Raw genomic sequence first — 10,780 nt, forward strand, 5'->3', positions numbered from 1 at the left:
AATCAAGCTCAGGTTCTGCAATCTGCAAGGAATTAGCTTCCAAGATTGCTCAGAGAAACACTTGTGTTTCTATTAAATAAGTTGTTTGAATCTCAAATTCTCGATGGCAGCAACCAGAAATTCCGACTTTGCCTCTTCGTCGTCCTCATCGGGTTCGAGGTATGAAGTGTTCTTGAGCTTTCGAGAAGACACTAGGACCAATTTCACCGATCACCTCTACCATGCCTTGGTTGAAGCTGGAATTCGCGCCTTCAGAGAAAACGAAGAACTTCACATGGGGAAGCAGAGAGGGCCGGGGCTAATCGCTGCGATCCAGGAATCGAGAATCCCTATTCCCATATTTTCTGAGGATTATGCTTCGAGCAAATGGTGTCTCGATGAACTCGCAACGATCCTGAACTGCAAAAATACAATAAATCAGGTGGTTCTGCCCATCTTTTACAACATCGAACCCTCAGTGGTGTTGAAACAGGCCGGGAGCCATGCTAAGGCTTTTGAGAAACATCAGACCAAATTGGATAAAACGATTGGAAAGAACTGGAAGCAGGCTTTGAGAGAGATTGGGTCGTTGGAAGGGTGGGATTCGAAGAACACCGCTGATGGGTGAGCATTCTTAAATTACCTTCACTTAAATCGTTGATTTGACCTAGCTTCGCGACCCTAGCTGGCTAGCTATGCTGTGAGATATTTAACATTTTCTTTTTTTTTTTTTCTTTTTTTTTCAAATTATGTAGGCATGAAGCGAAGATAATAAAATTAGCTGTTGCAAAGGTTAGGAGTACATAAACAAGACACTCTTGATTCTTTCTGGTGACCTAATCGGGATCCAATTTCATATAGAAGAAATGTTGAGGCTGTTAGGTATTGGATCAGGTGAAAGAAAACTTGTGGGTATCAATGGGTTTGGAGGCATTGGCAAGACAACGGAGACTGCTAAGCAACATAACGGACTTATCTCTCTACAAAATCAACTTTGCCATGATATCATGAAACAAGAGTATTTAGAACATTACTAGAGTTGATGATGGACTTAATATGATCAAACAAAGATTCCGCAAGAAAAAGGTTATTCTTGTTATTGATGATGTCGATCAAGAATTTTAAGTAAATGCATTAATTAAGAACCGTGAATGGTTTGGTATTGAAAGTAGGATAATTGTCACAACCAGAAACAGGGCTATCTTAATTTCTCTAGAAGCAGATGGGATTTATGAGCCCAAGGAAATGGGCTTACATCAATCTCTTTGACTTTTTAGTCGTTATGCTTTTGGAGCCGACCAACCTCTAGAAGCTTATTTAGATCTGTCAAAAAGAATTGTAGAATCTGTTGTTCCATTGGCCTAAAATGAAGATGTTGTCATTGTTGGCAACTTAAGTGGGCTTTGATATGGTACAGCAACACACAAAAAGGTTCCGAGAAAAAGAATCCAATTCAAATAAAGAAAACTCAAGAATCCCGTTTTTGAGGGTCTCTGTCCAGTTTTGATCAACATTTTCATTGGATGGTCATCCAGTGTCCGATTGAGCCTATTTTTGGAGGAGAGCTTCACGACTTCTTGATCTTCAAATCCAACGGTGGGATTGCTCATTGGAGATCTCTAAGTTAGTCCAATTTGTACGTCAAAACACTCCTTGTTTAAGTCAGATAGGAACTCTGAGTTTGATTCAAACTCTGAGTTAAATTAATCTATAAAAGGAGAGCAAACTCCAGCAGAAGAGAGGACGTTTTAAGGAGCTTGGGAAGAGCGTGGAGGTCGAACCAGAAGACGTTGGTTGGCTTTGGAGATCTGAAGCTTGGGAATAAGAAGTCTTTTGTTTTGCTGAACAAGAAAGAAAGTGAAAGAGAAGGAAGAAGAAGCAGCAGAAGAAAAGAAGGGAACATGGTTGTATGGTTTTTTTAAAGAGAGAAAACTGAAAAAGATTGAAAAGAGAAAAAAAGAGTTGGAGAAAAAGAGAAACAAGTATTGTTACCATGCATCTTACACAAGTTGAGAGTGGTGGTACACTGTCTAGTAGACCCAGCCACATTGTGGTGTGTGGTGGACGTGTCCTTGTGCAGTTGATAGCTACGAGTGGTACACTGTCTGATAGACCCAGCCACATTGTGGTGAATTTTTTAAGACACTGATTGATTCACCCCCCCTCTCAGTGTCAATTTGAGAATAACAGAATCTATTGGAGGACTACCCCTGGCCCTTTAAGTTGTAGGTTCATCTTTACTTTGCGTGAGAGACCAGGAAGTATGGAAAGACATATTGAGGCAGTTGCAACATGCTTCCAATGATAAGGCCATACAAAGTCTGAGAATAAGTTATGAAGGATTAGATTATGAGGAGAGACAGATATTTCTTGATACAGCTTGCTTTTTTATTGGAATACATAAAGATGATGCATGTTAGGTATGGGAAGGATGCAAATTTTATCCTAAAATAGGACTTGCTGTCCTTCAACTAAGGTCTTTGCTAACAATTGATGAACATGATTATTTGAGGATGCATGACCTGCTCCGAGATTTTGGAAGGGAAATTGTTCGTCAAGAGAATTTTAGTGAGCCATGGGAGCGTAGTCGCATATATATGGTCTCAAGAGGAAGCCCTGAAAGTATTGGCCACCAAGATGGTAGGTTACTGAACAAAGAATTTCCATATATAGGATTGGTTTTTATTGTATCTGGCTTCATTTTCCTGGTCTGGTACTTGTTAATATTTTTTGTTTTTGCAGGGAGAAAGAAACATTGAGGCACTTAGTATCAGCTTTGAAGGTAGATCAATGAACCAATATTTGGAGAATGAAGAGTTTGCTGAAATGACTAAACTGCGATGTACTAACTGAGATTCCAGGTTTCAACAGATTGGAATTGCTGGAAACCTTAATAATTGGATGATGCAAATCATTGAAAAGATTTGCCGCATCTATCAAATTTTAGAAAACTGAAGATTCTGAAATTTGCAGTCTGTGATAGGCTAACCAGGATTTGTGGGATTGACAAATTGGATTCTTTGGAAGATTTACTTATCATGGACTGCCCAAAGTTGGAAACATCATTAAATGTGTCGAGTATGAAAAAGTTGAATATCCTAAAAGTTCGTGGCTGCCAGAACTTAACCATGGTCACTGGTTTTAATGGATTGGAGGAATCCTTTGGAAATTTTGGAAATTTTGGAAATTGCTGATTGCAGGTTTTTGAAAGGATCACTTGATTTTTCAAATTTAAAAAAATTGAAGAAGCTGAGGGTTGAGATTTCAAGTGTTGTCAGATCAGAAGCCAATTATAACAAATGATAATGATTTTGATGTTGTTGATGATGACGACAACGACAATGATGGAAAAGTAGGATGCGACACCACCACTAAAAATGATGCTGAAGAAGTGAGCTGCGGCAATGGTAGTGCTGAAGAATTAAAATTGGATTCCACCGACAAAGATGAAAACAGCGACACAGTTAGGCGTTCTCCCTGGGCAGAGAGGATAATTGTTGGCTTTAATCACTTTGAGGAACTCTGGCATGTTGTGTGTCATTTGTGTCTGATTTTGATATTATATATCATATATTTATTATTGTTGTGGCTTTGGTCATTTGTCACTCTGTAATTCATGTTATAGGGTTATCTTCATAGAATATTATTATTCATTCGAGTTCTAGAGCTGAATAAAAGATGTATGCTTACATATAAGCAAGCATGGAAATGGGATAAGATTTACTGATGAATGTTTTGGATTCTTCCAATTACCTTCTTTAAATCTCCAAAAGCATATATAGTGCCATTTTCCACAACAAAAGCCAAAAAAAATTAATAATACATCAAACAAAATTCATTTGTGAACTCGATCTTCACTTTTTCTCTATCTTCCGACATTGGACATCCTTCTCAACGAATAAAGTGGATGAGGAGATACTGAACAGGTACAACCTACAAAACAGAGGAAGTAATTATCTTATGAACAAAAATATCATCAATTTAACCCTCAAAAATATGCGAGTTTCTTGTGTTTTCTCCTCATAAAGGTCTTGAGTAGTCTATTTTATTTAAATAAATTAATGATTTTAAGAAGAAAATTATATATAACTTACCTTCCAGAATAACATGTAAAAGGCTTGAGATGATGCTATGTTTTTTGGATCAGTCTGTCGTGAACGATACAAAACAACTAAAGCAAGCGCGAGGTGACCCAACACCTACATCCAATGGAATTTTGAGATTACATAAAACAAAATTCTTGTGTGAGACTAGCATAATTCTTTATTTAATTTTAAAAGTTCAAAAAAAATTGCAAAACATGACTGAGATTGTAGATGAAAATTATACACAAATAGCAAATATAAATGACTTTGTAGAAAAAAGTTACTTACTGCTACAATCTTGCAAAACCAGAGTGAAGATGTAGCTCCTACGACCGTTCCAAGAACAAATTGTGCTAATAGCAAATTAACACCGATAGAAAATGCCTGCTCCATAAAATACATGTAGCTTAGTTATGAGACAAATTTTTCCCCCATGATACATACTTGATCATAATACCATAATTAAAATAAATTAAAATAAAAGAAAAGAAAAGAAGAAGACTTGAAATCTAAGACCCAATTGAAGTTTTTATAACCATTTAAGCATGAAATTATTAACATCACTTATTTAATAGAAATTTAGATTTTTCTTTTACTAACTCTTTCTTGGCCAAAAAGTGTGCTAGTGGTTTGAATGCCATTTTGCCCATCTCCGTCTGCATCTGGAACATCCTGTTAATACATGCAACAACAGACGTTAAATATGACATAAGACAAAATATTATCACAGCAACGCTGTCTGAAATTTGATTGTAATTAAATTTCTGCAAATTGTTGATCAATGTTCGTCATTACCTTTAATATCATTGCAACAATACAGAATGTACACAACATTGCTGTTTGGAATACCAAGGATTTTGTCAAAAGGACTGGTCTCCCAAGAACATATCTCTGCAAAATATGAGTCATCAGTATTATAGAGGGCATACAAATTGATAACAACTACAAATATAGGATTAACTTCTTGTGGTTTTAGTTAAGTTACAAATTTAAAGGTATATATATAAAAATTAAAACTATTTGATACCTGGATGTGTATGTAGTAAGGGATTTGAATACCAAGAGCGTACCAAAGCAACATGCATGGTGTGGCAAGTAAAGGATTTCTCTTCCATCTAAGGTAGGGAAGCTAATCAAGAAATTCAAATAACCTCAGGTTAATTAATTTTCCGGGTATGTCAAAATATGAGGATTTAAAAAGAAGAAGAAGAAATAAAATGGTTTTATGAGGTAATTAATACATCGGCAGAATACGCAGTTCCAAGTAGAAAGTTGGCAACTAGGCCAAATATAAGTGCAGGAGATTTAGATAGAAATGAAACACCAAGACCCTGCAGAACAAGAAGCAAATTAACGAACAAAGATTAGAAGATCATCTCAAAGTACTCATGAGTACATGAATTAGTATTTGAGAAATATTTCAAAGAAGTCATTTCAGTTTTGATTTTTGAATTGAAGAAAAGTGTCTCATATACTCGTATAGCTTGAAGCTGTATAAATTATAATGAGTGTACCAGCATGCTAGTAATCACGCAGATCCCCACGACATCTCTTTGAGAGAACTCTCCAGAAGCAAACGGAAGATGTTGCTTGTTAATCTGGGTACACAAAAAATGCGAAGCAGATTGAATGATTATAAATTATTGACAAATTCCATTCAATTAATCATAGACAGCAATTCCATCTTCAGAGTATTTCCAAATCCACGTCAACTTATTTATAAGTAGAAGACATATATCATATACGTACCTTGTCGATTTCGATATCATACAGCTGATTCACAGCAACGTTGTAGATGTGAACCAATACTCCTAGTGTCATTGACTGAAACAATAACAAAACGTTTGAGTAGAGAAGATTATATATAACTTTTTAAGTAATTAAGCATCTATAGATCGTTCTCTTTAATATCTTACTAACACTTATTACTCACCTGCATCAGTCCCATGAAAAATTTTGGAGAAAAATCGGCAACCGATTGAACTGGAAGAAGTGACAGTGATAATATTCCCATCAGCTGATAATTCAGAATTAGGGTAGCACAAGGTTAATTTGAAAGAAAGAAAAAAAGCAGTTCAGTTAAAATTAGCTAAAATATTCAAAGACAAAGTAGTTAATCAATCTTAGTGTGATTAAAGCAAAACTTACCATTCCGATCATGGCGTAAGGTCGACAAAATTCTACGAATGCTTGTAATTTCTTCAAAATGGCACCATAACCTGTCTGGTCAGGTTGTGCCACGGAAAGTTCATTATGCAGCACATAGTTTTCTCCTTGTCCGTGTTTGTCATTGGGATTGGGAAGTATATTAACTTGTTCGTTGTTCATTGCTGAAAGTCCGAAGCTATATTTTTTGTTGGGAAGCTTATCAGCTTGTCCACCAACATTAATGGCTAATGCTGAAAGTCCAAACTTGTCCTTAACATTCCATTTTCTCTGGATATCACGTAGATGACTCGTGGGCACTAGAGAACGAAGAACACAAGTGTAAGAAGTGTTGTCAAACTTGCAAAAAATTCAGTGAAAAAGGCACAGAAACCTTCCAAAATATGAATAATATATACTTACTTATCCTTCTAGTTGTGAAGCACAGAGAGTCCCTTGTGAAGTAACCTACAAAATTAACAGAGAAATATATACGTAAATAAGCCAAGGTGAAGTAGATTTAAAAGAACAAATGCTGCTCGATGGCAATAAAAATCTGGGTTGCAGCCTTGCAGGGAAGTATGGATAGAACATATATATACCTTTTTCACATGAGTAGTTTCCGAGTGAAAAGGTTGAAGAAGCTGGTTTTAGAAATGCCTCCATGTCTCTCTCTCTGCCTTTGCCTTCAGCCGTCTCTCCTTTGGTCTTCTGTGTATACTAATTCCCTCCCTTGGTGTAATTTACGGGATCTCATGCGTGTTGTAAGCCTATATGAAGAGAAGAGAGTTGAGGCGTATATGCGGGTAAGAGGGTGTGCATGCATTTACGATTTGTCTTTTCTTTCTTTCTTTTCTTCACGGAGAAAACGATTGTTCTTATCGTGCGTAGCATGCAATATACTAAATATATATTTGAGCCACTTAATGAAGAAAGAGTGCCTTCTTGAGCATGTGACTTAATTAATGAATCCTTCTATAACGTGTTTCAGTGTCAACAGCGGGCGGGTATAACAAAGAAGTAGTTGAAATTTCCGTTCTCAAATGGATTGGCAAAAAGAATGGGGAAAAGAATTCATGCTGCTGGACTATTAGAAATATGAATAAAAATTGGAAAGATGCATCTCTTTTGAGTTTGTGTCAAAATTTCCGTTTTCCAATGGATATAGGTCAAACGTTACATGGTTTCTCTCTATTTTTATAATCACGTGCTACTTCATCTGGAAAAAAAGAAATTTAAGAGTATTTATACAAAAGATAATCAATTCATTGATGGTACTTTATCATATAAACTATTGGATTAGAGAATAAAGACAATGGTCTCAATCCACAGCCAATTTCAACACAAAATGACAAGTGTTACCTAGACAATTTGAAGACTATATTTGCACTAATATATCACAAACTATAAATATTATCTTAATGTGTACCATATTTAACCAACGGATAGGAATTGCAGGATGAAGCATAGGGGTCTATGCAGGTGGGCATAGAATGTTTTTAAGTCCACGCCATCTTATCCGGCTTACAACTTAAAAGTCTTTGAATCCACACCATCAGTTGTGATTTTATACATGTGCAAAATCCAATGATATGGGTTTAACTAAGCCACATGGTGCTCATCCAGCAGTTATCAAGGGTACAGTAAGCATCAGGCTGCAGGATTTAGATAGAGCATCTGAAAAACCTCTAAAAAATAGGGGTGTAAATGGATAACCGAAACCGGCCTTCGAATTCACATCAGCATCCTTTTAGGGTATCCAAATCCGTCCGATTACTAATAGGATGTAAATATAGTATACCCATTTCTTACCGATTATTATCCGTCTAAATTATTCGATTAAGTTACTTGAATTATTTTCTCATTTTTATAAAAATTTTACTTGAGATATGCGATTATTTTTCTGATTTTCCACTAAAATAACTACAATGGTTGTTAAATTCTTAAGTTACAAACATAGCCCTCACAAATAAAGTGCTAAAGATGTCAACAAGTAGTCGAAAACTTGTGTTCCATTTGTATTTGTACCAATTTAGAAGAATCTACTTGAGAAAATAACTATCCGACTGAATCCGTCCAATAACCGATAGGATATTATACGAATCCATCCAAATATAATAGGATGCAGATATGGGATTACCACTATCCGATCCGAATTCGATCCGTTTACACCCCTATAAAAAAGTGGAGCTTGTGTGCTAGGATTCAACGTTGAATTACCATTCTAAGTTATCAACCAGTATTTGAATGTCCATACTGAATCTTGTTAACGATAATGAGACACTGAAGTTGAGACCTCACAAATAAAAGCTAAGCATGCCAGCAATTATGTTGGGCCTGTTTGGTTACATGAATCTGGAGATTTCAAATATCTAGAGATTTCAAGTCTATGGAGTTATAATTTATAAAATTAGATGTTTGGTTGTGGAATGAAATCTATGGATTCATCCTAAAAAACTATTTGATCGACGTGATTTTTGTGAATGTGCAAATGTATAGCTTTTTTGAAATCTCTGGATTTCACCCCTTACCCATAAATCTACAGATTCACGTTTTTAGTGTAAAAAGGTGAATCTCTAGATTTCATGAATCTAGAGATTTTTACAACCAAACGGGTATAATTCTCAGATTCATGAATCCAGAGATTTCAAATCTCTGGATTCATGTAACCAAACAAGCCCTTAAATAAGGGTGATAGTGTGTATTTTACCTACTTAAGTTATCGGACATCTTATTTTATGGATTATAGTTTTTTCACTTTGTTCCTAGGGGATGCAACACTGTTGCTCGTTCTCTAGCTGGGAAGACAGTTACCTTAACAGGAATGACTAACTGGCCAAATTCCACTACTTGGTTGTTGGATCTTTGTAATTCTGACACCTTGTCATTTCCCTGTTCTTTGAAATGAATGTTGGTTCACCAAAAAAAAAAAAAAGGTTATTGGACATAACTCTGAGAACCCCAACCTTAACCCAATCAAGCTAACTGCTAACCCAACAAGAAAGAAAAGAGAGGCTAAATAATTGAATGTACAAGTAAAATTCCAGTGAGTATATGCGATCAAATTGCACCTGCCTGATGTAATGCATTTTATTTCATTAGAACTTATTTATTATCTTTAATTATTCCAATCCATTGGATAGAAGAGGCTCTCTTCTTGGACTGCTCCTTTTGTCCAAGAGAATTGAATTTTTGATGTTCAAAATCATGATGATATAGTTAATAATATATAACTTATTTATATGCTTGACCTTTTTAAGTTTTTATTTTTGTTCTATATTCTAAGCTTTCGTGCTGTGAAGGGTGAATGATGGGTTAAAGAATCTTACCTTTGAGTGTGATTCAAGTACCCTCACCCAGTGTTTTGTGGACCCCTTTCTACCCTTTGATATGGATGCTAAACGTGTGGTTGAGGATATTCACCACTTTTTAGATATCGAACCGTCATGGTCGGTCCAACTTATTTCTAGGTGGGCTAACTCAGTAGCCAATTCCCTAGCTAGGAAGGCCCAATTCGTGGCAAGTCGAACTGTTTGGCCTGTTTCCACCCATTGGCTTCTTGAAGCTTGTAATCAGGATGTCTTGACTTTTTCTTACCCTTCTAATTAAATCTCCTTTTACCAAAAAAAAAAAAGTGAACACTCCAGACTTTGCTAACTGAGAAATTTCTAAACAACAACAATAGAAGTTATCATCAACTCTCATTAGATCATTCCCTGTACAATCGAAGACTCTCATAACCTCTTTCCTAAAAGTACTCATTACCCTTCAATAGTAAAAACCCTATTTTCCTTTTTCTCTTTTTCCCCGAGTTCATACAACTCTGTACATAGAGAACCATGTAAACTGGTTGGTTCCCTTGACTTAAAACAGAAAGACAAGAGACACTAGCTAAACTAAATACCTTCCAAACATGTGCGTGTCACAAGCTTGTTGGTTGTTGGATCAAGAACACCAGCAGCACCACTGTGGACACGAGCTATGATGAACCGCAGCACAGTCGATACATGCTCGCCGATCCCAACCGGAGACGTGGTGTCCACAATAATTCTGGGAACACCACCGACGTCATAGTCCGAGGACCCACCGTACCCCTCCACCAGCTTCTGCAAATCTTGCCACGTAGCAGGCTTATGCCAGCTGGCATCCTGAGCAGCTCCACGCATCTCAAGTCGTCGACGCCACTCTGACTCGTCATGGGATCTACACTCCACGATGACAACATGGACCCCCCCGGGCCCAGCCGGCGATGCTGCTGCCGCCATCTCGAGGAGCCTGTCGAGATGGGCCCGGCGGGAGAGCGGCGAGTCAACGACGACGGTGAGACCCAACCCCATCTGGGTTGCGGCGATTCGCCAAAGGACTTCGTAAGAGAGGTCGTTCAGCAGTCTAGCTGCGGTGGCGCCACCGCCGGCGGTTGTTGAAAGGGATTGTTGGAGAGTGGCGGTGCAATCACGAACATCATCTTTGTCGATCAGAGGACATCGGAGGGACGTGGCTAATGCCCGAGCCAGAGTGCTCTTGCCTGAGCCCGGGTGTCCCTTCATGGCGATTATCACTGGACCCATCGC

At 37.3% G+C, this 10,780-nt stretch overlaps 1 protein-coding gene and 1 pseudogene across 1 annotated transcript; one reads left to right on the forward strand and one right to left on the reverse strand.

Annotated features, from left to right (window-relative positions):
- Nucleotides 1–103: 103 nt before the first annotated feature.
- LOC149026418 (toll/interleukin-1 receptor-like protein pseudogene) lies at nt 104–607 on the forward strand (annotated as a pseudogene).
- A 3,263-nt stretch (nt 608–3,870) lies between these two features.
- On the reverse strand, nt 3,871–10,777 carry LOC149026419 (coumarin 8-geranyltransferase 1b, chloroplastic-like). The gene is made up of 14 exons (XM_089143649.1): nt 10,114–10,777; nt 6,633–6,677; nt 6,407–6,529; nt 6,213–6,325; nt 5,998–6,081; nt 5,814–5,888; nt 5,579–5,662; nt 5,306–5,395; nt 5,092–5,193; nt 4,860–4,955; nt 4,665–4,736; nt 4,353–4,448; nt 4,074–4,178; nt 3,871–3,912 (listed from the first exon to the last, which is right to left on the reverse strand). The coding sequence occupies exons 1-14, from the start codon at nt 10,775–10,777 to the stop codon at nt 3,871–3,873; spliced, it is 1,791 nt and encodes a 596-aa protein (XP_088999775.1).
- Between the last annotated feature and the right edge of the window lie 3 nt (nt 10,778–10,780).

This window comes from Hakea prostrata, chromosome 2 (assembly GCF_041222555.1).
Source record: "Hakea prostrata isolate BN-2017 chromosome 2, UWA_Hpros_2, whole genome shotgun sequence".
Classification (NCBI taxonomy): domain Eukaryota; kingdom Viridiplantae; phylum Streptophyta; class Magnoliopsida; order Proteales; family Proteaceae; genus Hakea; species Hakea prostrata.